The sequence below is a fragment of the Sorex fumeus genome, unplaced genomic scaffold, assembly GCF_029834395.1.
Source record: "Sorex fumeus unplaced genomic scaffold, SorFum_2.1 ptg000092l, whole genome shotgun sequence".
NCBI lineage: Eukaryota > Metazoa > Chordata > Mammalia > Eulipotyphla > Soricidae > Sorex > Sorex fumeus.
The window spans coordinates 11,192,832-11,220,348 of record NW_026606149.1 but is presented as its reverse complement, the minus strand read 5'-3'; the positions used below and the strand labels follow the sequence as shown (position 1 = coordinate 11,220,348).

General features: G+C 60.0%; 1 protein-coding gene across 2 annotated transcripts in view; it reads right to left on the bottom strand.

Annotated features, from left to right (window-relative positions):
* Window positions 1-1,769: 1,769 nt before the first annotated feature.
* The window catches only part of ATP9B (ATPase phospholipid transporting 9B (putative)), a 124,042-nt gene continuing 98,294 nt past the window's right edge, over window positions 1,770-27,517 (bottom strand). Inside the window, exons 14-29 of one of the 2 annotated variants that reach the window (XM_056131486.1) lie at window positions 20,477-20,589; window positions 19,572-19,817; window positions 11,663-11,824; window positions 11,267-11,359; window positions 8,842-8,925; window positions 8,364-8,534; window positions 7,708-7,806; window positions 6,350-6,439; window positions 6,128-6,272; window positions 5,852-5,916; window positions 5,612-5,767; window positions 5,458-5,522; window positions 5,238-5,346; window positions 3,718-3,775; window positions 3,347-3,550; window positions 1,770-1,958 (exon numbers count right to left, since the gene is read on the bottom strand). In XM_056131486.1, coding sequence (XP_055987461.1) covers window positions 1,822-1,958; window positions 3,347-3,550; window positions 3,718-3,775; window positions 5,238-5,346; window positions 5,458-5,522; window positions 5,612-5,767; window positions 5,852-5,916; window positions 6,128-6,272; window positions 6,350-6,439; window positions 7,708-7,806; window positions 8,364-8,534; window positions 8,842-8,925; window positions 11,267-11,359; window positions 11,663-11,824; window positions 19,572-19,817; window positions 20,477-20,589 — 1,997 coding nt within the window. In that variant the 3' untranslated portion in view covers window positions 1,770-1,821. The remainder of the gene's footprint in view (window positions 1,959-3,346; window positions 3,551-3,717; window positions 3,776-5,237; window positions 5,347-5,457; window positions 5,523-5,611; window positions 5,768-5,851; window positions 5,917-6,127; window positions 6,273-6,349; window positions 6,440-7,707; window positions 7,807-8,363; window positions 8,535-8,841; window positions 8,926-11,266; window positions 11,360-11,662; window positions 11,825-19,571; window positions 19,818-20,476; window positions 20,590-27,517) is intronic. The other variant, XM_056131487.1, reaches the window with a different exon arrangement.

The following is a 27,517-nucleotide window of genomic DNA, read 5'->3' as shown; positions in this document are numbered from 1 at the left end:
CTTGAAGCTGCCTCGCCTTGTGTGGGTTAGTTTCTGGGTGCTCAGGGCTCAGCCCTGGGGCCGCCCAGTGGGTGGATGGGGAGAGCCCAGGCCTGGCCCTGGGGCTCGGAGCCCCGAGGAATGGGCGGGCAGCCCTGGACACACCATCCAGGATGGGCCTGGACAGTTTTGCTTGGCCTAGAGTGCCACCTTCTGGAAGCTTCTGGAACCACACCCTCCTAGGGCCTGTGGGCAGAGCAGGCACCTATGGACAAGGGCACTGACTGCAGGGGCCCAGGGGCCCAGGTCTCAGGGACCCGACCTGGCTCGTGGCAGCAGGCTCTGGGGATGCCTGGGGAAAGTAGGGAGCGGGAGGCACCCGAGGAGGGGTGCCATGACCTCAGGAGAAACCCCGTCACCTACAGACAGGCCTGTTGGCTGCCCCCGGTGCCTGGACTCTGCCTTATGTAGGGTCAGTCCTCAAGGTGAGGACCCAGGCAAAGCCAGGAGGGCTTCCTGGGAGAGGAAGGAATCTTATGGCTCAGTCGGCTGGCCTGCTCCCGGGCCCCCTGCTGACCTGTTTCTGCCTCTCATGCTGACCCCTATCCCAGGTCCCCTGCTGACTCTACTCCTGAGGTCCCCCCGCTGACCTCTGCGCCCAGGTCCCCTGCCGGCACATCTCGGGGGTCCCTGGCATGGCAGAGTGTGGTGGAGGCATGCCCACCTGCCCGTAACCTGGAGCCGCAGCTGGGCGGGGAGCACCTCCACTGCCCACCCCACCAGGCTGCGTCTGTCTGCCTGGACCGGCCTCGCCACAGGCCACCGGCTGCTGTGGTCTCACGCCCTGGCCAAGTCAGGGTCTGCTTCTCTGGCGGCTGGCCCCAGGTGCTGTCCCAGAGCTGGGGGTACTGCTGCGGGCCACAGCTGGGGGGTGGCTGTGATAGTCCGAGGCTCGCTGAGGGGTCCGGGCCACTCGTCTCCGCACGTGCCGTCTCGCTCACCCCTTCCCGTGGCCCACCCAGGCTTTGGGGTGCCGGAGCAGGTGCAGACAGGACAGGGTCCATCCCGGGGTGTCACGTGGATGTGACCTGGTCTCCTCTCCACAGTGGGGGCAAGGACAGGCCGTGACATGGTGCCGTGGGGGGCTCCGCTCTGCAGACCCTCCCAGAACACCCCTGCCCTGCCGCCTGCTCCTCCCCAGGGCCCACTCCCTGCAGGCTGGGCATCGCTCAACAAGCCACAGACGGGGCCAGCCCTGCCCAGAAGGGAGCAGGAGTGGTGTCCGGGGGGCAGCTCCCTCCTTACACACAGCCCACTCCTCACGGCTGGGTGATGGTCCAGCCCCAAATGCGCTGCAGTGACACCTGGTGGGCATCGGGGGAACTGCTACCCCAGGCCAGGGAGCCTGGGCCACCAGGAGCAGAGGCCACCCACAAGGGTGGGGGCTGGGACCCAGTGGTGGCTCCAGGACCCGGCAAGGCCCAGCAGGTCACCTCGCCCACGGGAACACCCCCTCTCTCAAAGGCCCGCGAAGGGTCTGAGTGGGGTCTGGGTGGGGGCAGGCCCCTGGCTGTGAGGGCGTGTGAGCTGGGCGGAGGCCTCGGGGAGGCCCGTCATGTCCGAACCGGACCCCGCGGCAAGGGGCAGGCCAGGCCGGCTGTCACTGCGTGCAGGGAACGAGCGTGGGGGACGCGGCCCTCCCCGCGGCACGAACACAGCCCCGACAGCAGACAGTGCACTGGTTTATTCGACCCCGAGGCCACGTGGGAAGGAGCAGGCCAGGCATGGCCCGGCTGCCATGAACGCCTCTGGGCTGGGTCCGGTGAGGCTCCTTTCGGCGGCCTAGGAGGACAGCTTGGAGTAGCTGGGCGGGGACAGCTTGCGCTTGAGGTGCTTGAGGACGTAGAGCGGGAGGCAGCTGACCACGGTGATGGCCGACACTTTCCACAGGAAGGCGGCCGTCGTGATGAAGGTGACGTCTGCAGAAGAGGCACAGGTGAGGGGCCTGGGGACACTGAGGGCACAGCCTGCACCTCAGGGGCTCTGGGCACGGCACTGGGCGGGCAGGGTGGACCCTCTCCCTGGGCCAGGAGGGACAGATGGGCCCAGGCAAGCCCGCGGCTCCTGTGTGGGCCACAGATGCGAGGCAGGGCCCCAACACTCATGGCCAAAGTGCTCACTTCCCGCCCTTGTGCTCGGAGGTCCCAGCCAGGGTCCGCTAGTGAATTGACCATGACCGACCCGCGGCCTCAGGACGGAGCCCCGATGGCCCATCTCCCCAGCCCCCCGTGGACACAGCACCGACTCGATCACGGGCTGAGAAGTGGCGCTGCTCAGTGCCCAGGAGCGGCCCACGCACAGCTGTCCATGGCGCGGGGCTCTGGGGCCCGTGGGAGGACAGGGTGAGGCGGGAGCGGTGGCCTGTGGCTGTCGAGCTGTGTGCGGAGAAGTGAGTGTGACTGGAGTGTGGAGTCAAGAGCGTAACAAGTGTGTGGATGGCGTCATGAATGTGACTGGAGTGTGTGGAGTGTGAGTGCTGATAGAGTCGGGGTGGGTAGTCGTGTGACTGGGGTCCGTGAAATCATGAGTGGCTGGAGAGTGTGTGTGTAATTATGTGATTGGAGTCGTGTGACTGTGGTCTGTGTGGAGTGATGTGATTAGATTGTGCGGAGTTGTGAGTGATGGGAGTGTGTGTGTGTGTGTGTGTGGAGTAATGAATGTGACTGGAGTGGGTGGAGTATGCATGTATAGTCGTATGGCTGAAGTGTGTGTGGAGTTAAGAGTGAATGGAGTGTGTGGAACTGTGTCACTGGACTGTGTGTGTGTGGAGTCGTGTGTTAGTGTGTGTAGTCAATGAACATAAAACTGAACTGTGTATGCAGTAGTGAGTGTACGGAGTTGCAAGTGTGACTGGAATGTGTGGAGTCTGAGTGTGACTGGAGGGTGTGTGAGGAGTTGTGTGACTGGGGCTTGCGTGTGTGGAGACACGAGCGTGACTGGAGTGTGGAGTTGTGAGTGTGACTGGGGCTTGTGTACGTGGAGTTGCGTCACTGGAATGTGTGTGGCCATCAAGAGCCTGCTGGGCTGACACCCCAGCCTGAGTCCTGAGCCGAGAGGGAGAGGGAGAGGGTGGAGGCTGGGTGGGAGTTGGGGGGCCCACAGCTGTGCCCTGAGAGGTTCAGGGGAGCAAACCTGCTCCCACGGGAGGCGGAGGTTGGATCTCGGTGCTGAGGAGCAGGGGAAGGTGCCGGGGCCGCGGCGGGGAGGGGGCATGTGGGGGGAGGGGGCACAGGCAGGGCAGGATGGGGCGAGTGGGGTGGGGGCGAGAAGCGCCTGGAAGCGGCCCCGTGGCGGTGCTGGCACTCACCGAAATACTCGTTCAGAAACGCCAGCGAGGCCACGTAGCAGCCGAGGCTCAGGAACTCGGCCAGGACCATGAGCCAGTGCCAGGTGCGCAGCGTGAGCGCCACCATGAGCAGCTCGGTGAGGACCAGGGCCGTGAAGGAGATGGCCACCACGTGCACGAACTCCGACTCGAACAGCACCAGCGCGCCGTAGATGAGGACGCTACCTGCAGGCCCCCGCGAGCGCTGGCTTAGGGACTCCGGAGGTGGGGGCGGCTCGCGACCCCAGGGGTGCCCGGGCAGAGCCGCGCCTCTCCCCTCTCTCTGCTCAGGGCAGGGGGGCGGGCCGGGGCGGGCCCGGGTGTGAGGTCACCGTGGGGGGCAGGGGTCCTACCTTGGTAGATGCTGATCAGCACCCACAGGAGGAAGGTCTTGAAGGACAAAGACCGGCCCTGCGGCGAGAGCGAAACCCTGGGTCCCGCACAGCTCAGGGCCTGCCCTGCGTCCCCAAGGAGCGCTGACCCCCCTCGCCCAGTGAAGGTGGCCGCTCCCCGACCACGGTGAGGCCCCGGCCCGACCCTGCACTCCGCGTACATTCCACCCCCGTGGGCCACTCTGCCCCTCCTCAACCGCCCTCCCCCACGGGCCACTCTGTCTGTCCGCCCTTCCAGCCCGGGGCCTGCGTGCTAGGAGTCTTCAAAGCGGGCCATCTTGTTCTGTTCTCCTCAACCCCTGCCGTGAGGACCCTGGTTCCCGCTTCTCTGTGGCATTTCAGTCAGCCTGTGGATGGCTCCGGGTGCTCACGGCTACTTGGTCGTCAGAAGTGATCAGACACGCTGGCTGGGCTGCGGCCCGCTGCCGTGCGGGGGGTTCCGTGCAGGGCGGCATTGCTACTCTGGGGCCCCTTCTCATTTCGTCTCACTTCTGTGCCCTGCTCTCCCTTCCTGGCAGGCGCGGGGAACGCAGATCCACCTCTCAGAAGGTAAAGCCCGTCTGAACACATGCCGCAGGACAGACGAGGGAGGGCCCGCCAGGGTTTGATGTCTGAGCCGCTCTCCAGTCGTGTGCAAGGACGGGCCCCGGCAGCGTCCCACGCTGGACCCACCTTCCCCTACGGTGGCCCCCACGTGCCCACTGCTGCGTGTGCACACACGGCTGTGGCCTCCCGCCTGCAGCCAAGTCACACAGAGCTGAAAGCACCCAAGAGCCCCAAGGAAGGGGCCACGGGGTGCAAAGAGGAGGATGGCACTCGCCCCTACCTTGCCCAGGCTGGTTCCTGGGAGGGGGACTGTCCCACACTGGCCAGCGGGGAGCAGGACACTGGCTCCAGGCTGGACTGTGTGCTCGGACGTGCTCAGACACACATGAGGCCTGACAAGCGCTCGGTGCCCGAGTGCACTGCAAAGATGGCAATGCAGGTCCTGGCCCTGGGCACGCCTGAGGAGGGCGGCCACTCCTGACCGAGACTGCTCCTGGAATGCTCGGGACAGAGCCGCCACCACAGCGTGTGTCCCGGCTGGCTGCGCTCTGACGGGGGCCTCGCCCTGTCCACTGGCAGGTCACTGAGCGCCACCCTTGAAGGCCAGGGCAGCAGGCCATGCCCTGTGTGGCTGGCGACCGGCTCCCCTTCCAGGTGCTCCCTTGCTGCTCTGTGGACTCCGAGCTGCCTCCTGGTGACGTCACAAGGGCGCAGGGACACACGTGACAGCCCAGGGCCCCGTGGCAAGGTGAGTGCTGGATCTCACTGTCTTAGTCAGCAGCCAGACTCACTGGGGCCCAAACGCGGGAGGGTTTGGCCAGAAACGGCATCGGGAGCCCAACTATTTGCTAAGTCCTCAACTCCCACAGGGGCCTGGAGCAAGGTCAGAGCCAGAGAAGTCAGCCCGGGCGGCAAGCAGGGCCGGAGCAGCCCACCTTGGTGAGGTCCTTGTAGAGCTCCGGGTACAGGATTGCCACCTCGGGCTTCACGTCCTGGTCCAGCACCAGAGAGAAGACGGGGAACATGGTGTAGATGGTGGCGTACCTGCAAGGGGCGGTTCGTCATGCGCCGAAGAGGCCCCTGGAGTGGGGTCTGCGCCCCGGCACCCCCAGGCTCTGGGGGAGGGGCCGGAGAGGCCCCATGGCGGCTACTCACCCCACCATGAGGAAGCCCTGGTACAGAGGGACGGAGGCGAAGTAGAAGATGGAGGAAAACACAGCCTGCAAGACAGCAAGTGACCCGCGTGCCCACCATGCACCCACCACATGTGCCCGCGGGCGCCCAGCCCAGCCCAGCCCGGGCAGCCCACCTGCATGGTGGAGATGATGAGGCCGCGGTGCATGACGAACTGGCCCAGCGCCGCCGAGCGCTTGTAGCTGCTGCGTCCGTGCACCATGAGCAGCCGGCCGATGTGCTTGAACTGCGTGATGGAGAAGTCGGCCGCCAGGGAGGCCTGTCTGCCCTCCTGCGGGGCACAGGGGGCACGGGGGGCTCAGCGCGGCCCCGACATGCCCGCTGTGGGGGAGGGGGGACGTGCACACTCACGCACCCTGCCCTCGATGCCAATGCCGCAGTCTGCAGTCTGGATCATGCTCACGTCGTTGCCGCCGTCACCTGGGCACGGAGACGCGGGCTAGACGTGGCCTGCTTCCACCGTCCTCCCACAGGGACCCAGGGGCCGGCGTGGTGGTCACGAGCGGAACGCCGCGCCTGCACATGGGCGCGTGCCCTGGAACCCTCCCCGAGCCCCGGATTCTGCTTCCCCAGGAGGCCAGGAAGGGCCCCCCTGCCAGTGAGTGGCCCCTGCCCCCGGCCCGTGTCTCACCGATGGCGCACGTGCGCTTGCCCGTGTGCTGCTGCAGGAGCCGGACGATGTGGGCCTTCTGGGTGGGGGAGCAGCGGCAGCACACCACAGCTGGACACTGGCAGGCCAGCTCCACAAACTCATGCTCGTAATACTTGAGGCAGACCTGGGGGCGAGACGGGGTCGTGCCTGGCCCCACTCCAGGGCGACGGCAGCAGGGGGGGCTGCTCGGGGCACACCCACCTCCAGGGAGTCCCCAGGTATGACCAGGGCGCAGTCCTGCCTCCGTCGAAACGCGTTCAGCTCCAGGTGGGCTTCTCCTCGGCTGGCGACCTGCATGCGGGAGGGAGGCGGGGACCCCGATGCTGCTACCCTGAGGCCCAGCGAGGCCTGGCGTGGGCACCGGAGAGGCCAAGGGCAGCCCTGCGAGCTTGCACGTCAGACCAGTGACCCACTGGGAGCTTTCCAGAACCTTCTCTGGGAGTGAGGTTGCTCCTCTACCGCTGAGTGTGAGGTGGCGCGGGCAGTGCAGGGCTGGCCCCATAGGGTGGTAGGAGCCTGTCACGGCCACATGCCCAGCCACTGCCCCTTGATGCCCCCGCTGTGACACCACCCTCTCCTCGAGCTCAAGCAAAAAGGACCGACTCAAAAGGCCAAATGACTTCAAGAATAAAATAAAGCCTCAATTTTTGAAATGTCATGATTTTAAAAACCGAGGCATTTCCAGAGCTATTATGATTTTCAACACGATTTCTGAGGGAAATTTACCATGGCTGGAAAGAAATGACTTACTACTAAAGGATCCTAAATGAAAACGTTCACGTGATCTAAATTTTACTCATCTTTAAACAGGTTTTACTGCGCAAATGCTAATTTGCAACCTGGGAAGTCAACAACTGGTGTGCAGTTCCGTCAGGCTTGCTATGTGCACCGGGAGCTGCAGTCTGCAGGCCACTGGGCGGCTGACACCCCGAGCGGTGTGTTCAGACACCTCCCGAGCACACCCCAGACACCCCCCAGCTCTGCTCCCCCTCAGTGTGGCCACGGCCTGCACGGACAGGGAGCACATGTGCAGATGATGCTCTTCAGGGTCTTGGAGAGAATCTGGGCTGAGCATCTGTTTTGTTTCTTGGGTGACACCTGGCAGTGCTCAGGGGTCACTCAGTGGTCCTGGCTCTGTCCTCAGGAATCCCTCCTGGTGGGCTTGGGGACTTATGGGGTGTCGGGGCTTGAACCCACGTTGGCCGAGTGCCCTGCCCGAAGTACTATGGCTCCAGCCACTGGGGAGCATTTGATCTGGAAGAGGACCATAGATGACAATGGCCACCCTGAGCCACCCTCACAGCCTGGCTCCCAGCAGATGGACGACCAGGTGACGTGGTCGAATATGAACTGCCGCCTTGGGCACTGGGTGCTGTCTGGGCATCACCCTAGCCCTCGGAGTATACAAACGTTTAGACATGAAGAGACATAGTTCAGAAACAGGAAGTCTGATGGCCCAGGAGGACAGACCCTCAGCAGCTGGTGCTCTGCTCCCGGACGCCTTCACGCGTGAGTGGCCACGACATGACCAGCTCCACATCAGGAAGTGGACAACTTACTGGCCTGAAGATGTGGACGTCCTGTGTCCTGGACACCAGGTGGGAGCTTTTGGCGATGCAGGTGGCTGTCTCGAGCTTGTCACCTGTCAGCATCCAAATCTGGGGCAGAGTCGAGGCTGGAGAACTGCAGCCCTGAGGACAGTCTCCCTCCTCCAGAGCATCCCGGCCAGCTGCCGTGGGCCCACCCCAGAGCGGATGGGGGCCCAGCAGCGAGGGAGGCCCCCTGGGCCAGAGTTCGGGAGCCAGCGCCGGGCGTCTCGGCTCTCACGAGCTGAGACTGAGAAGGGGGTGACGGGGACGGCACCAGGCTGGGAAGCTGGAAGGGACGTGGAGGGAGGTGGGCTGCTGGGTGACAGCCACGGCTGTGACAGAATCCCCAGGTGCTGTGACAGCCACCAGGCGCAGTGACAGCAGGTGCCGTGGCGTGCCAGGCACCGGCGTGCAGCCCTGCCCCCAGCAGCCTCTTCAGATGACCGCCCTGGGGGCTGCGTCCTGCTCAGAACTGAGGCCCGGTCTTAGGGAGCTGCACAGTGTCCACAGAGAGGGAGCACAGAGGCGAGTGCAGCCCCCCCGAAAGCAGCACCTAGACCCTGAAGTCCCCCCAGGGGGCAAGAAGGGAAAGGGGACCCTCGAGCTGAACCCCAGCCCTGCTGCACCTTGATCCCCGCGTTCCGCAGCATCTCCAGGGTGGGCCGCACGTCGGCCTGCAGCTGGTCTTCCACGCCCGTGAGGCACAGCAGCTCCATGTCCCGCTCCAGGCTCTCCACCACGGCCGCCACCTTGATGGTCCGGTCGTGGAGGCTCAGCTTGGCCTGAGCGTAGCGGCTCTGGGGAGAGGCAGCACCGTGGGTCCGACGTGCCCATCACGTGCGCCCGCACGGGTCCCGCACCCCCGCCTGCTGGCCCGATGCCGAGGGGATGGGTCCGCACGACTTCCTGTGCACGTGGCAGCCACAGCCACGTTCTGACTGTCCCCCGCGGCTGCCAGCGGCCAGCACAGGGAGGCAGCACTGAGTAGACGGTGGGTTCCCTGCACCCCACTTCCCTCAGACGAGGTCCCCCAGCTGGTAACTCCCCATTCACACCTCCCTTCCTCAGACGGTGGGTCACCTGTGGGGCAGGGGCAGCGCTCACCTCAAAGTCTTGGTATTGCTCCTCTGTCAGCGGCCGCCGGGCCACCACCAGGGTGCGCAGACCTTCACGAGCCATGTTCCCGCACTGCAAGAGGAGACGTGGTCAGGCTGGCCCTGACCTCAGGGACAGGGATGGGGCCCAGGACAGTCCCTGCAGGACACACTCCTCTCCAGTCCACGGCGGCTGCTGCAGCCTCCAGGGTCTCACAACTCTTTCCTTCAGAAAACGCAGAAGGTGAGGATGAGCAGGAAGGAGCATCAGTGGTTGTCGGCAGATGCTCGGCTGAGGACCTCCCGAGGCAGCCGTGGTCCACCGTGGGGCCCCACGCTGAGTGCCCCTTGGATCCACGCCCTGGCCGACATGGCAGACAAGAACTTCATCCCAGGAAGTCACGCAGGGCACAGTCTGCCAAGGGAACAGGCAGGCAGAGCCACACCTCGGGGACATGGTGCTCACACAGAACGGGGCCAGGCCTGTACCTGCTAAACGTCTGCTCTGGCCCCGCAGGGCTGGCCTGTTGGCCGAGGGACCTCTCCAGCGAGCGGCCCCTCCCCCTTAATTCACATCTTCAGTCAGCAGCCTTGAGTCCAACCTGGCTGGGCAGACTGCACGGAGCTCAGAGCCACCGCGTTTCTTCCAGTGACCAGGACCCCGACCTCAGGGCAAGTGTGTTCCCTGCTCTTCCTCCCGACTCCAGGAATGCAGCTCGGGGAGCCTCGGGCAGCCACGCCCCATCCAGGCCAGCCGGTGACGGCCAGAAAGCAGGGCTGCCAGCAGACCGAGGCGGGTGGGGTGGACGGACAATGCTGAGAGACGTGCGGAGTTTTAATAAAGTTATCTTCACAGAAAACAATTGGACGTTATCTGTTGCTAGACATCTATTGATTTGACCTCATAAAGCTAAATAAATTAAGCAAGCATTTTATAATTAATTGTACATCATTATGACTAAAAGTAATTTTTATGGCATTTCCCAAGGTCTTCGGGGAGTTTAATTTATTCATGTCCCTGATTAAATTCAAGTGCCAGAAGGCACTATTGATTCCGATTGCCAATAGCACAGACAGTGGGGTGAGGGGGGAGGGGCTTTGGACACGGACCTGGCCGCCACGAGTGTAAGCCTGTGTGCAGAGGGCAGTGGCCCGCTGAAGGCCTTGTCCACTACCCAGGGATGCCTGTCCGTGTCGTCTGGCCACTTTCCTATAGGGCTCAGTGCTTGGGACTGGTGGTGCCAGGGACACGGCCACACGACCAGGCAGGTGCCCTCAGTCCCTGCTCCTAAACACTGGCTAAACATGGCAGTGGCTGTTCCCAACTACAGTCCTCAGGATCACACCATGTGCTGACATCCTGTGTGTCCCTCAACACCTACAATGTCACACACCCGTTCTCCTCACCACGCCCGCACCTACACATGCCAAGATGTCTCCCCTCACCCTTATACACTTATATGCCACACGATGTTCCTACTCACAGCACACACACCTACACACCACAGCACGTTCCCCCTCACCCCACACACCCACACACACCACAGCACGTTCCTTCCCCCTCACCCCACACACCCACACACACCACAGCACGTTTCCCCTCACCCCACATACCACAGCACATTCCCCCTCACCCCACACACCTACACACACCAAGCATGTTCCCCTCACCACACACAACTACACACACCACTGCACGTTTCCCCTCACCCCACACAACTATACACACCACAGATGTTCCCCTCACCCCACACACCTACACACACACACCATAGCACATTCCCCTCACCCCACACCTACACACAACACAGCACGTTTCCTTTCACTCCACACACCGATACACCACAGCACATTCCCCCTCCCCCATAAACCTAACACACCACACCACAATCCCCACACCCCTACACACACCACGTTCCCCCTCACCCCACACACCCACACACACCACAGCATGTTTCCTGTCAACCCCACGTGCCGCAGGATGTTCCCCCTCACCCCACATGCCCACACATAACATTGCCCCTTACCCGCCCCCACCTACACATGCCAAAGGACATTTCCCCTCACTCCCACATACCAACACATGCTGCAGGATGTCCTCCCAACACCCCCACACGACATCCCCCCACCACATACACTCATTCGCCCTCACTGCGGCTACACCACGTATCCCATTATCTACTCTCTCCCCCACACCACCCCAGCCCTCCTCACCCCGGTACCACCCACCTACACATACCACAACGTCACCCGCACACACACCACGTGACGCACAATGGGGCCAGAACGATAGCACAGCAGGGGAGGGCGTCTGCCTCGCACGCGGCCAACCTTGGTTTGGACCCCGGCGCACCACGTGGTCCCCCAACGCACGGAACGCATACCGCACGACGTTCTCCCCTCTGCACACACCACCCCGGGTTCCGAGCACCCACCTCTTCCTCCAGCCAGTCGTTGTACTGCACGATGGTGGCCATGGCCACGTCCGCTCCTTTCACGTAGAAGGTGATCTCTGCGGTGGCCTCATCCTACAACGGCAAGAGGGAGCACCGGGGATGTGGCGCGGGCCCCCGGCAGCTCCCGGGCGGGGCAGGACCCAGCCCCCTGGCCCTCCCCGAGCGAGCGAGGCGGGTGAGCAGGGGCCTGGCGGCGGCTGGTCCCTCGCAGGCGCAGCGGACGGAGGCGCTGACGGAGGGCGCGGCTCCCCAGCGGCTCTGCGAACCGGTCCAGACGAGGCCCCCGCCCTGGCCTGCTACTGCTGCTGAACCCGAACCGCGCCAGCTCAGCTCGCCCCTCGCCCCCGCGGGTGGGACACGCTTGCCCGCACGCACCCTGACAATGATGCCCATCCTCTTGCTCTCGGACGTGAAGGGGAACACCTGGAGCACGGAGAAGGTCAGTGTCTGGCCGCCGGGTGTCCGCAGCTGCATGGAGCTCAGGTCTCTGCTGACCAGGGTGAGGCCCACGCTCTGTGTCCACTGAACCAGGGCCACCTGAGAGAGGCCAGCAAGATGAGAGCAACTGTGAACTCAGAGCCGGTCTGGGGGCACCGACGGGACGGGGCTGCTGTGGGACTGACCAGGGGCACGGTCTGGGCGTCTGTGTGTGCGGAGGGCACCAGGACACCAGGCAGACCTGCTGCCCTGTGGACGGCAGATCCGGTCCCCACACGGGCATGGGGGTGGGGTGGGAGTGCATGACAGCTGAGGGCGGGCACACAGAGGGTCTCCGCCCCCTCTCCGAGGGGGGCACCGTGCAGGGAATGGCGACCGTACGGGGTGTGTGGGGACCATGCGGGGTGTGTGGGATGGTGTGGAATGTATGGGACTGTGTAGGGTCTGGGGTCCGTGTGAGGTGCCTTGTGGGGTGTGTGGCCGTGGTTAGACCCTTCCTCGGCCACTCCCATCCCCTTGGCAGCGCTTACGTCACTTTTAAACGAGTGATTTGGGGGACACAGGCGAGCAGTCAGGACGGGGCCCACAGGTGTCCAGCTCCCCGTAGTCCCCGACCGTGACGGGATGGCCCGAGACCGCCACCCCCAACTGCTGAAATGCCGGCCCAAACAGTGAGAGTCAGCGTGGGCACCAGCCCCCAAGGAGAACCGAGGAGTGACTCGGGGTTTGAGACGGGCAGGGTGGTGAGGGCAGAGGCCGGCTGGAGCCTGCGCACGGCACGGGTGTGCGTGCAGCGGGAGGCAGGCACGGCCACTGGTCCCCGCGGCCTGAATGGGGGGGAGAGAGAAGCGCAGGCAGCTCCAGGCCAAGAGACGGGCCCTCGCCAGCCTCCAGAGGGGACCCGAGCATAGTAGTCAGCCGAGAAATGAGGTAGGCGGGGTCTGAGGTGCAGCCCTCTAAGTTCAAGAACTGAAGCAGGTGTGTGGAATGCGACCGTGACTGGGAGTCCAGTCTGTACACACCAGGACATGCCCCCACGTGTGTGTGCGCATGCGCACACACCCACACACCCACCCACCCTCACTGCAGGGTAGACCCAGACACCCCCCTCCCCCCCACTGCAGGGTAGACCCAGTGACATACACACACACATAACCTCACTGCAGGGTAGACCTAGTGAGACACACACACCTACCTACACACACACACACACACACACACACCATCACTGCAGGGCAGACCCAGTGACACACACACCCACACACCCACACACACCCTCACTGCAGGGTAGACCCAGTGAGAGACACACACACACACACACACACACACACACACACACACCCTCACTGCAGGGTAGACCCAGTGAGACACACACACACCCACACCCACACCCATACACCCACCCTCACTGCAGGGTAGACCCAGTGACACACACACACACACACACAAACCCACCCACCCACCCTCACTGCAGGGTAGACCCAGACACACACACACCCCCCCTCACTGCAGGGTAGACCCAGTGACACACACACACACACCCTCACTGCAGGGTTGACCCAGTGACATACACACACACACATAATCTCACTGCAGGGTAGACCTAGTAAGACACACACACATACACACACACATACACACACACCATCACTGCAGGGCAGACCCAGTGACACACACACACACACACACACACACACACACACCCTCACTGCAGGGTAGACCCAGTGAGACACACACACACACACACACCCTCACTGCAGGGTAGACCCAGTGAGACACACACACACACACAAACACACACCCTCACTGCAGGGTAGACCCAGTGACACACACACACACACACACACACACACCCTCACTGCAGGGTAGACCCAGTGAGACACACACACACACACACAAACACACACCCTCACTGCAGGGTAGACCCAGTGACACACACACACACACACACACACACCATCACTGCAGGGCAGACCCAGTGACACAGACACACACACACACAGACCCTCACTGCAGGGTAGACCCAGTGACACACACACACACACACACACACACACACACACCCTCACTGCAGGGTAGACCCAGTGAGACACACACACACACAAACACACACCCTCACTGCAGGGTAGACCCAGTGACACACACACACACACACACAAACACACACCCTCACTGCAGGGTAGACCCAGTGACACACACACACACACACACACACACACCCTCACTGCAGGGTAGACCCAGTGAAGAAGCAGCAGAGTCACCAAAACAAATGGGTGAAGACAAAAGCCTGGACAGCTACAGCTTCTCCCACAGCGCTTCAAGCATAGGGAAGGGTGTTCAATGAACTGCAGGGTGGAAGAACGAAGGCCAGAAAAGGCAAGTCTGGGCGAGGGTGCTGAGAAAGTTGCAAGGGAGGCCAGTGAGCTGAAGGGTCTGTTCACGGGAAACCGAAACTCAGTGGAGCCAGCAGTGAGCCCAGCCACGGAACAGGTCAGTGTGCTGGGTGAGACAAGAGGAGGGCGAGAGAATGAAATGGACACATCTGCGGGTCCCGGGCAGACGGAGGGGCCAGGCTGGAATCAGGATGGACTCCGGGGTACAGTCAAGAGAACTAGCTGAGAACACTCCCAGTCTGAGGACTGAGTCACACCCATGGACCCCAGCGGCTCAGAGAAAGCCAGACGATCTGTAGGACACACTGCGATTTAAGGGACAAAAGCCAAGTATGGACAGAGAATACTGAGAGCAGCAGGACTGAAGAAATCTACACACAGGGTGGGGATTTAATTTTTTAAAAAGAAATTTACATCTAAAGGAATCCCCATGAGCAGACTCAGGGTGAAACGCTGCAGCCAGAGACAGGTTTGACACTGCAGCCACCGGACAGAATTCCACCGGACAGGACGACGGTCCAGCTAGACCACCACTCTGCTTCAAAGGAGTGACTTGAGTGTTCATGGCCAAGGATGGAAACAGCGAGGAGTGGGTAGTCACTAGGTAGTCACTAATGCAGCTTTACGAGAAGCACCGGCAGTCTCCTCGCAAGGCAGAGAAACCCTCTAAACCATGGACTGCAGGGAAACTCCCTGGAGTCTCTGGAAGGCGACTATGGGCAGACGGCAGCTCAGTGCAGGGGAGAGAAAAGGCGGCCAAGAAGCAGAGACGGATTCCCAAAGTCTCCTACTCCAGACAGAATGGAGGCACGGCCTTCCGCTCAGCAGCCTTGCTTCAGTGCCTCGACTCTCCAACCAGAAGTGGCCAAGCAACTGGACCCAGACTTCTGCCTACAAGACACCTCTGAACAGTCTGACACAGCATCCAGTCAGAGGCTGGAAAAACAACCCGACAGGCAAGTGACCGCCTGTAGAAAGAGACGAGAATAGGGCCCGAGTGAAAGTACTGCAGATAGGGCACACCTGCCTGGCACACGCCGACCCGGGTTTGGTCCCTGGAACTTCAAGTGGTTCCCTAAGTCCGCCAGGAATAATTCCTGAGTGCTGAGCCAGAGCACGCTGCCAGGTGTAACTCAAAAATGAGTGGAGAGAGAGGAGAGAGGAGAGGGAGAAAGGAGACAGGAGAGGAGAGTAGAGAGAGAGAGGAGAGAGGAGGAGAGAGGAGGGAGAGCAGAGACAGAAAGACACGCACACAGAGAAAGACGAAGAGACAGATGGACAGAGACTGATGCCTGGATAGAGCTCAGCTGGGAGATGTTAGACTGAGGGGAAGACCAGGACAGCTGTATTTGTACCTGACAACACAGACTCCAATTGACAAAGGTTATAAGGGACTGTGTGGACACCGCATAGTGATCAATGCACGATGGAAGAACCATCAAAATATGGAAGGCTACTGCTAATAGACCCAGGGAACGGTATCGACAGCAATAGAACAGCAAGGCAGAAATCAATAGGAAACATCGGTCTTCAAGGAGGACATGACAGAGATGGGCTTAGAAGGTGTGGGCAGGGCCACCCACCCCCAAAGCCGAGCACGCGTCCTTCTGCAGTGTACACAGGACATTCTCCAAGACAGACCACACGCTGATCCAATAAACCCTGAGCCCAGGAGGGGAGCAAGTTTTAAAGCCCTTCTCAGACGGGCTTTAAAACTGGGGCTACTCACAGACCATGAGGGACAAACGCCAACACTTGAATAACCAGGGGGTAGGACGAGAAATGAGAGGACTCAGAATATTCCTGGAAGCAAACGAGATCAACGATGTTTCCAGAATACACCGGACACAGCAAAAGCTTCCCGAAGAGGGACGGACACAGCGATGCACGTAGAGGGACGGACACAGCGATGCGCGTGTTCATTAGGAAACAAGGAAATGCCCAAGTAACGAGCCTGGAGACACCTCAAGTTCTAGAAAATAAATGAAGTACGCAGGAGGAGGGAAATAAAATTCAGAGTGGAAATCAATGAAACAGAAACCAAAACAAAAGATCAACAACACCAAGAGCTGGTTTCCAAAAGAGGAAACGAGGCAGACAAAGCCAGCCAAGAAGCCAGACTTAACCAAAACAAAAACACAAACCATGAAGCACCAACACATCAGCCCAGAAATGAAAGGGGATGTGACACAGATCCTGCGAGAATGGAAAAGATCAGCCAAGATTACCATGAATAACTCTATGCCACCAAGTTGGAGAACACAGAAGAAACGGGTCATGGTGTGGAGATCTGTAAGCTCCCAAAAGTGAGCCAGGAGACAGCAGAGCAAGTGAACTGACCAGTCACAGTCATCAGGTCCCCCAGACCTCCAGGAAGACCTACTCCCATCCTTCCAAGGCTCTCCAGAAAGCCCAGGGTGGTTCTCAGGAGGCCAACGTCACCCAAATAACAACACACGGAGAGTACTAGAAACAAAAACTGCAGAACACCACCCGATCAGCTCAGATGCATAGGTCCTCAACACCTTAGGCACACGAATGTCAGAGTACATTAAAATATCATACTTAATGATCAAACGGCACTTATGACTGGGAGACAGGGCAGGTTCATTTACACAAGCCAGTCAATGTGATACATGACATCAATAGAGAGAAATAATCATCAAGGGATCATCAAGAATCATCATGACAAAAGGGAACTTTCATCATGTCAATAGATGCAGAGAAAGTGTTTGAGAGAAATCATGTCAAGGTTCGACAGGCTTTGCAACAAAGCGCCGCAACAGAACAGGGACGGAAGGCACTTGCCTCCCTACAGCAAAGGCCACATGTGAGACTCACTGACAGAGACGGAAGGCCAGCCCGAGACACGCACAGAGAGAACTTCTATTCAGCACAACAGAATGATACTAAAGGGGTTCAGACTGAGAAGCCACGTCCCTTCTGTTTGCAGGTGATTGAGTATCACACCCAGATCATCCTAAAGATGTCATCAAAAAATTCCCAGAAACAATAATGCTACAAAATCTACTTCATTTCTGTGTGTAAGCAGAGACTGGAGAGCGTGGGGAAAAAGCCCAGCTGCAACTGTGCTGATGCCCAACCTGGGAACTTAACGCAGAAGATGAAAGACCGTCATAAGGAAACGGAAGGGGGGGGCGCTGGAGAGATAGCACAGCAGGCAGAGCGTTTGCCTTGCACACGGCCGACCCAGGTTTGATTCCCAGCATCCCATATGGTCCTCTGGGCACCGCCAGGAGTAACTTCTGAGTGCAGAGCCAGGAGTAACCCCTGTGCATCGCCAGGTGTGACCCAAAAAGAAAAAAAAAAAGGAAGGGGATGGGACACGTATCCCATTCACGGGTGGGAGGAATGAGGATGGCTCAGAAATCACGGCTAAGGGGTCAGCAGGCTCCGTGCAGACTCCTGCCCTCTGCAGCGTAGCCGCCTCTCCCCCAGGACCCCAGCAGGGTGGCCGAGGCTGGGCCACTCAGCTTCCTGGGACAGCAGCGCTGTGGCCTCTGTTCTCACGCCCGGCCCGTGTGCCTTCCACTGGGGATGCGATCTCCCCTCCCCACACTGCGGACCCAGCCCTGCCGAGCAGCAGCTGACTGATGGTGCCCAGGGCACGTGTTCGTGTGGGGGAGTGCAGGACAAAGGCCCCACTCTGGAGCAGCATGGGCAGGAGGCACTCGGGAGGGGGCCAGCCGCAGACCTGGCAGAGCCAACAGAGCACCTGGTCACAGGCTCCAGTCACGGGAGTCTGGGCGCGCGCAGCTGACCGAGCCGCGGGAGGGGCCCGGGAGGGGCCTGGAGCCCGCAGCTGAATGCTGGGGGAGGTGAGGGGCCGCTAAGCACACGGCCAGCCCGGGCTCCCGCGCCTTCGAGCGCTGGGGTGAGTCACAGCAGGGTTGGAATTAGGCCTGTTCCCGGGTCCCGGGTTACTAAGATACCGCCGATCCGCGCTGCTCCCATCATGTACAGATGACACAGTCCTATAATTTAGAGCAGCAGCGATACGCTGGAAATTATAGAACTAAAAAAAGGCATGTGGACGTCACCGGGAGAACAGCCCGTGGGCCAGCGAACAGCGGCGACACCGGCTCAGTGCAAGTGGGCTCAGTGCAAGTGCGGCGTGGAGCCCGGCCCACCTCTCCCTTGGAGATTTCCCACAGGCTCGAAAGCTCCGCCCACGCGCAAGGAACGTGCTTCCCATGACGAAGGGCGTCGGCCAGGTGTGGCTGGTGAGCGGCACGTCCCTGGACTTCCCCGGCAGGGCACCCGCCTCGGGGCTGCTCATCACTGAGCCTGTGCTTGGTTCTATGCCCCTCTGAGGGCGCAGCTGAGAACAGTCAGTCTGGCTCATCCCTGCCTGGCGTCCCCCACGCCCTGAGAACCAGGAGTGAGTGCGGTCCAGGGCGCGTGGGGGCGGCGGGGCTGAGTGTGGCGGGGTCCAGACAGGCAGCTCTGGCGGCCGCGGCTGCACGCAGGGACAAGCGCACCTGAACTTCCGACACTCGCACCGTTTTCTTCCCAGCGAGGCCTGAATGAGCCGCTCGAACACGTTTCAAGCAGAGTCCGTTGGGGAGGAGCCGTGGGGGGCAACGCCGCCCCCCACCCCTCCCTGTGCACAGACACTGCAGGCTGCCCCCCCCCCGGCGCATGGACACCTGCCACGCTGAGGCACCCGCCCAACTCCTCACTATCGGAACCTCAGCGCTGCCTACTGCGCAACTGGGCCACCTTCCCCACCAGCAGGAGCCGGTCAGCCCGATGGAGGTGCTCTGGGGGCAGCAGGGTTCAGAGCCGCCCTCACGGGAGGCCCCGGCCGGCGGCGGCCACGGGCTCAAAACATTCCTGTCCAGCCCCGGACATGAACCCAGGGCCATCAGAGCTGGCAGACAGGACTGAGCCACAGGGCAGACGCGCAGCACAGGCCCTGGGGGTGGCCACAGCAGGGCAGGCACAGCCGGCTCCCTGGGGACGTGTGGCCTCGTGGGGCACAGTGTGGCGAGTGGGCTCGGAGGGACCCACTCCCTGCTCCCCCTGGGCTCCACCTGCTGCCCCCACGTGCACCCTCACTTGTCAAATCCTGTGTCTGCTGCCCCCTCCCTGCCTGGCAAGGAGAGAGGGGGAGGGTCATCTCCCCCCAGGGCCAGGTGCTGGGGTTCGGGGGAGGCCCATGACAGCGAGACGGTGCACGCACACCTGATGGCCGCCAGGTGGGAGGCACTCGCCTGCACGGCGACTCTGGCAGATGGCGCCAATCCCTCCACAGCGAGCGCCCTTGGACACACAGGCGCCAGGCACAGATCTGAACTGGAAGGAGCGGCACCAGGTGGCAGGCCCGGGCGCCCACCCTGCCTCAGGGGCTCTGTCGGGGTGGGCCCTGGGGCAGCGGCGGGACAGTTGAGGCCCTGCCAGCTCTGCAGGGCAAGGCGCGGGCCACTGACCTCGTCGGGGCTGGAGGCCTGGTAGGTGCGGTTCTCATCGCTGAAGTCCTGGTCCGCCTCGGTGAACTCTGTCTCCCCAGCGACCCTGGCTTGAGCCTCGTAGACGGGGGTGACGTTGTGGCACAGGGCGATGGCCTTCACCGCCTCGTGCACGCGGCTGCTGACGCTCTTCCTCATCTTGGGGGCCGCAGGCTGGGCTCGTCGCGGGGGCGTGGTGCAGCTGCTCGCAGAGGCCTGGGGCTGCGCCTGTGGGGACAGAGCCACTGGGCACCTCTGGCCTGCAGGCTACAGCCGGAGCCGGTGCCTACAGACGGGGCAGCTGGCCACTCGCCTCTGCTGCCCACAGTGAAGGACGCGGGAATGCCCGCACACCAGCCCCTCTGGCCGATCTGAGAAATCCCGCAGCAGCGCACCCGGCTGGGAGCAGATGCTGGGATCTTCGCCTGACCCCACACATTAGTCTGGTGAACGCTGGTCCCGGCTGCCTGCTCGGGATGGAGGCTGGGCCTCATCCCAGGGTGCATGCAAGGTCATGCAGGCCACCGCCCAGACCGTTCGCTGAGGTGGGGCAGAGATAGGTGGGCCCCCAACCATCTCTGCAGCCCCCAGCGAGGAGCAGAAGGTCTCTCCTCAGAAAGCAGCACCGGGCTTGGGGCTAGCTTGCCACCTACGGGATCTCGTGTAATGAGGGTGCTGCCCCATACACCTGGCCGGGCCCCTCTGCAGGAGGGAGCCTGGCCACTCCTGCAGGCCCTGGGATGCCCTCCCTGAAGGAAGGACACTGGGCACGTGTCCCCATGAGATGGCTCACCTGCTCAGCTTTAGTATCTGTCTGGTAAAAGACAGTGCTTAGAGCTGCTGGAATTGTGTCTGTTGTGCAGAAAGCAGCCTGGCCCGGCACTCACCTGTGGGTAAGCATGCGCCACATGGCTCTGGATCTCGTCCATGGTGTCCGGCCCATAGGACACGGTGCCCAGATGCAGTCGCTTGAACACCATTACATTCTGGGTGAGTGTACCTGTGGCAGACGGACAAAGTCTGTCACATGGCAGGTACCGTGCTCTGCAGACACACACACACACACACGCATGCACGCACGCACACGCATGCACACACACGCACACTTATGTGCACACACACATGCAGGTGCCCCATAGCCAAGCTCCTCAGGTTCTCGTTTGGCAGGACAAGTTCCTCTGCAGGGACTCTGAGTGCCAAGAAGGTTCTAGTTCCTGGGTGGCCTTCCCTGGTGGAGCTTTACCACCTGGATTCAGGTGACATGGGGCCCGCGGGGAGGGCTGCGGGCATTTTGGTGGCGCTGAGGGTGCAGACAGCCCATCAATACCAACAGCTTGGCAGTAATGTATCAACTGAATCCAAATGTAACAGACTGAAGGAAATAGGCTACTTCACCTAACTAGAGAAATTCCTCTGACTGTTTCTCTCCAGATACTAGAAGGACCGACAGCAGGGGAGACGTACAAGCGGCCCACCTGGAGGGCAACAGAAACCAGCAGGTCGCCACCCGGATTTCTGCTCAGAGCAGATGGTTCGAGTGACACTGCCGGTGCCCAGGAAGACCCAGGCAAGCCCCTCACGTGGACCCTGGCTCAGAGGCACGAAGTGTCTCGACGAGACGCCTCCTGCTGTGGCCACTCACGTGACACCGTGAGGGCTGGGCTGAGGAGGCTGGAGGGTGCTGGCCCCACGGCCACCCACTGTTGGAGGGTCTCAGCATACAACACACTTCAGAAATGGGATGAGGGGCCAGAGCGATAGCACAGGGCACAAGGGCTTGCCTTGCACGCAGCCAGCCCGTCCCTGGCATCCCTTATGGTTCCCTGAGCACCGCCAGGAGCGATTCCTAAGTGCAGAGCCAGGACGCACCCAGGGTGTCTGTGCAACAGTCAAGGGAAAAAAAAAAAAGAAAAAGAAATGGGACGGGGGTCCCCACCCAAGACCCTGCTCCCGAGACCCCCTTCCAGCCCAGAATCTGATGCCCCCAGAGTCGCCCCGAGGCCCCCTGCCCCCTTCCTGCATGGTGCCCGATAACCTATCCCATCAGACTCCACCCGAGACATGCCTGGGTGGCCAGTGTGCACCAGTGACCAAGGGGGGTCGGCCCACGTCCTCGTCCCCACTGGCCAAGTGACCCTGGCTGGCAGCTTGGGCTGGAGCTGGAGGCCTGAGGCAGGGACCAGAGGCTCGGCTCCTGGAGCGGGATGAGAGTGCTCCCCGCGTGGGATGAGGGTGCTCCCCGCACAGGACACTGCCTAGTCGGGGTGCTAGCGCTGGGAGGGGAGATTTGGGGGCCGTGGACAGCTCCTGGGGAGTTACGGTCAAGGATTCTCTTCTGTGGGGGGCCCGTAGGAACGAGTGTACGGGCCCCCCAGGAAGAAGGGGCAAGCGGTTGGAGACCTACAGAGCCCCAAGACTGGCACCTACTGCCACATGAGCCACTGCTCAGGGAGGCTACCTCAGGTGGCCGGAAAGACGGACCAGGGCCTGTTCACCCTAGGCCAGGCCGCTTCTGCCCACCATGCCACTGGCAGGCCTCTGGCTCTCCGAGCTTCGCACAGCATTTCCGACAGAAACCCGCCATCCCCCTCACCCCATCTCTTCCTCAGCTTCTGCTGTGTCCTCACCCCCTAGTCTCCTTCCTGTGGTTCCTGTCTCACTGGTCAGCCCCGGGGAGGACACAGTTTGAGCACCAACAGACAGTGGACACTGGAAGGCGTCCGTGCTGTGTGAGGTTTTCTCAGATGAGCCCTGCCTGGTGCATGAGCGCCCCTATGACGCCCTCCAGGGGCCTGCATAGGAACAAGGACTGTCCATGTTTGGGTGCCCACCTGTAGCCGCTCCACTGCACAGGGCCCCGTCCCATTCTGCAGGGGGGCCTCCCTGCCAGACCAGCAGCAGAGGGCGCTGCTGAGAGCCCCAGAGGGCAGCTGTCCCCGGAAGCGGGTCTGGGGAAGCTCACCGAGAGGGCGACTCCCAGAGACCTGCTGTGTGAGCGTGTGCTTCAGTCACGGCTCGCTCGACACCACGATGAAAATGCTCGAACAAAGGATTTAGTGTATCGCTTTGAACAGGCCGCACCCTGAGTTAAGTTTTACAATTTACGAGTTCTCCGCGGCGTCGCTCTTGACGCTATGGCTCTGTCAGATGCCACCACCGAGGGGCCGGAGCCGTCCCTCTGACTGAGGCCAAACGGCTCGTCCAGCGGTTCCACGTCAGCTGCTCGTTTATCACGCCAGGCCGAGTGCTGTGGTCAGCGCCGCTGTACACTGCGTCTTGGCGGCTAACAGATGTCTCCTCTTGTCGAACGAACTGCTTTATGTTTCACGCACTGGTGGCCGCAGATGTGTCACTATAGCAACATCATTAATTTCAGATCTCACCGGAAACGTGCCCTCCAATCAGCCCTGATTACGCCGCTCCGCTTTCCTGTCCGCGAGGAGGCGGCTCTAGGCAATTACGGGCCGCCCGCACTTCCTCCTCGGCTGTGGCAGCACTGTGATGGCACTTTCTGTCAAGCGGCTTTGTGACGAGCTGAGCCCAGTGACTGAGTGGGCCAGGCCAGCGTCCACGTCACGGCAGCACGGCGCTGCTCCCGGGTCACCTCAGCAGACCCGGCCCCTCCAAGCGGGGCCCCCACAGCGAGTCTGCAGCCGTCCACAGCCAGGCCCTCCGCGGGATGGGGCCAATGGCCACCTGGTGACTGCTGAGGCCTGCCACCCCCTGGGCTGACACCACCGTCATCCAAGCAAAGCCAGATGGCAAAGACGGGAACAGGGCTGCAATGCTGACCAGTGAAGGCGGGGCTGCGGGTGGTTACCCATGCCACCACCATTCCCGGGTGCGGCTCTGCCTGAGCTGAGGACCGAAGCCACCCAACCTCCCTCCAACCAGGGTTCACGGAACCCCTAGCGGGCCCGCGGCCGAAGGCAGTGCGACAGTGATATGCCATTCCCACCCCTGCCTCTGGGCGGGGGAGCCTGGCAGCAGGAACGCCTGTTTCAACAACCTGTCCTTCAGAGGGCGCCTGGTGCCCAGGAGAGCTTTCCCCTGGGCTGTTCCAACCTGGACGGGTGGAACGAGCCGGGGGACTTGGCAGGCGGCATCCCCTGTGGTCACTGAGGAAGGTCTACAAGAATCGACACCAAAACTAGGTGCACAATTAACTGCAAACAGCACGAGAAGGGACCAAAGGTGGGACCCCCTCCAGTGACAGGGCTTTCTGCTCCTGATGCTTTGTTTCAGGGTCACCCCTGGCTGTGCTCGGGAGCTTGTCCAGGCTCTGTGCTGGGCACCACATGGTGCAGGGCATAGATCCACACCTCCTCACATGCCCTCATCAACATACTCTCTTGGGGCGCAAAAATGGCTTTTAGGTTTGGTTTTGTGGTTTAACGTATACAAAGCAATGGACATCATAGGGTACACTGGCAAAAGAGAAAATAATATATCAGTAAACACTGAAAAGAATCTGTGACAAGATTCAATACCTATTTACGATAAATATCCTGAGTTGGGCTGGAGCGATAGCACAGTGGGTAGGGCATTTGCCTTGCACGTGGCTGACCCGGCCAACCCAGGTTTGATCCCTCCGCCCCTCTCGGAGAGCCCGGCAAGCTATCGAGAGTATCTCACCTACATGGCAAAGCCTGGCAAGCTCCCCGTGATGTACTGGATATGCCAAACACAGTAAGAACAAGTCTCACGATGGAGATGTTACTGGGCCCGCTCGAGCAAATCGATGAACAACAGGAGGACAGTGCTACAGTGCTACCCTGAGTTATCTAGGCTATATCAAGTCCTCACAAAATCAAGTAAAAATTTTTCAAAAACCCTATCAAAAAATGGAGAGGAAATGAAGAGAGACTTCTGAGAGGACAGCAGGAGGATGGCCAGTAGGCACTTGAAAAAGTGCTCAGCACCACTTGTTATTTAGGAAAGCCAAATCAAGACAATGAGGCTTCATCTCACGCCAGCGACAATGGCACATATCAAAACTAGTAGGAACAATCTGTGTGAAAAAGGACTCTCGTTGTAGACTCTAGACCGAACATGACTGCCACTCAATGCCTCTACTGCAAACCACAGCACCCAAAAGGAGAGAGAGAACAAGGGGGAATGCCCTGCCACAGAGGCAGGGTGGGAGGGATCCTGGGATCAGTGGTGGTGGAGAATGGGCACTGGTGGAGGGATGGGTACTTGATCATTGTATAACGGAAACCCAAGCACAGAAATCTGTACATCTACAACTGTACCTCACGGTGTTTCACTAATAAAAATCTAAATTAAAAAAAAAGAAAAAGGACTCTCGTCCACTGCTGTTGTCTGGTTCAACCCCAGACGGGAGGGTTCTCGGTAAGCTTAGAACTGGTAAAACTGAACAGCACAGCAGCCACACTCACGGGCACCTATAAGGACCTAACAGCATTCTTTCAAATGGACATATGCACACTATTATTCATTGTTGCCCTTAGTAAGTTGGCCAAGGCATGGAATCAACCTACGGCTGTCGTACGGCGTCCAACGGCAGATGAATGGATTATGAAGCTGTGGCATATATACACAATGGAATACTGTGCAGCCGAAAGGAAAGGTGAAATCATGCAGTTTGCTGCAACTTGGCTGGGTCTGGAAGATGTCACACTGAGTGAAACCAGAAGAAGAAAGACAAACACAGGATGACCACACTTATCTGTGACATACAGAGGAAATGTAATGTTGTAAAGAGGATGCCCAGATGACCCCTGGCCCTAGAGCTAGGGAGAAGGACAGAGAAAGAAATCCAGGGGAGGGAGGAAGATGAGAAAGGGAAGCAATGGGGACAGGTCGGACAGCGACATACAGCCAAAGCACAGACTCAGCAACACGGGAAACAGGAGATTCAAGCTGCAACCAGCGGACTCTGTAATGTGCCCGTCAAAGTGGCCGGCGGGGGCTGGGGTGCGGGATGGAGTGTGGGAAAAGGGTGGAGCGAAGCGGATGCTCGTGGTGGGTCTGATATGCTGAAATGCCAAAACTTCAACCATCAATAACTTTGACAGTAACGGTTCTTTAAACCCTGAGTTAACTGGGAACGGAAGGAAGACCCATAACCAAGATACAGCTAAGCTCACATGGAAGGAGAGAAGCCCAGGCTTCCCCTGCAGTCTGAAACACCGCCTCCAGGCGCACCCTGATGCTCCCAGTGCTGGTCTGCAGTCTTACCCAGAGCAGTGAGGCGAGAGAGATCTGGACCGGAACAAGCAGCAGAACTACTGCTAATGCAGAACTCTACCCAAATGGAACATGATGAACGGACACAACACAGAGGCAGGACACTGAGCCTTCCTTTCCCTGGCATGTCTGTTGCCTGTGTTAATGCGATCAATAACTGGGCCTGCTCAAGCAAATCGAGAATAGATCACAGGAAAGAGAAATTAAGAAAACAATTCTATTTATGATTTCATCAGAAAAGATAAAATACCCTTAAAAAGAAGTTAAAGACTGAAGACTAAATTCCTGCTGAAGTAGACAGAAGGGCTTGAAGAGCAGATACCGATACGGATGACACCCCCCTATCACCGACGGCAACTCATAAATGAACCTGATCCCTGTTAAAACACAACGTTGTATATGGAACCACCAAGGGCCCTCAATGGCTAAAACAACCCCAAAAGAAAAGAACGGATGGAAGCTTCAAACTCTCTGGCTTCAAAGTGGTACAAAGCTCAAAGAGTGGCACGAAGTTGGCCACGCTGACCGTGGAAACAAGCCCACAACTCGACGACAGAGCCAGGGCACTCCGGGCACAGGGAGGCTGTACCCCGCCACTTTATCTGTTCAGTTACTAGCTCTGTCATCTTTGGGAGGGTCTTTAGGCTTTTCGCCATTTGCAATTAGCAATAGTTTCACTTCTTATTTTCCAATCTGGATTTCTTCCACCAGTGGTGCTGGGAAAACTGCACAACCACACGCAGAATCATGAAGCACAATCGCTGATCACCGCCCTTCACAAATGCCGAGTCCGAGTGTCTAAATCTCTAGATTACGGATCCGGGTCTCACATGGAGGGAGAGAGGACTCAGCCTGGAGCTCACAACTGGAGCCACGCCTGGAGACTCAACCCCACCAGCAATGCCGACCAAAGACGACGGGACTTGGGCAAGTCCAGGCTGCTGAACCAAGAGAGACCACACAGGAAAGGGGACAGACAGTCTTTCACCCCAGGACCAACAGCTGGTCACTGTATCACCCTCTCAGATACCCCTGGATTTGCCCAGGCAATAATTCCTTGTGGTCACTTTACATCGCCATAATCCTTCTGCCTATCTGCACTTTACTCTTCCTGGGGGGTGGGGGTGGTCAATGCTGGGGCAACAGAATGTGTTTCTTTTTTCTGAAAAGTCTGTCCACGTTACAAAGAGAATGCCTCGAAAGAAAGGCAGAAGGGGAATGAACCCAGCAAACACCTACCTGCCGGACCATCTCCCCGGCCCCTACATGGTTCACATGTAGTCTCTGTTTCTGGCTGACAGTACTAAAAGCCGCAATGAGGCTTCTGGGAGCACAACGCCCTCCCTACTGTCAGAGTCCAGGCGATTCTGATTTTCACCCCCAGCTGTGGTGTCTAAGAGCAGAGTCTTGATTTCCAGTAACAGTCTTAGAAACTTCTCTGTTACTATCTATTCGGGTTGGGAATGCCCTTTTTCGGGAAATTCACTGGGACTAGACTCCTAGCATAGGCACCATCTCTGCAGACTCGCCATGCAGCTGGGGAAAACACACTCTCCATGCAGAATGCTCTACATGGCCACGAAGCCACAATGTGGTTACCATCACCAGTGGTGCACCTCAGTGGCCGGGCACTTGACTTGCATGTGAGAGGCCCTGGCTCTGGTCCCTCGCAATGCGCCCCGGCCCCTCCCAAGTTAAAACCAAAATTTGGTAAC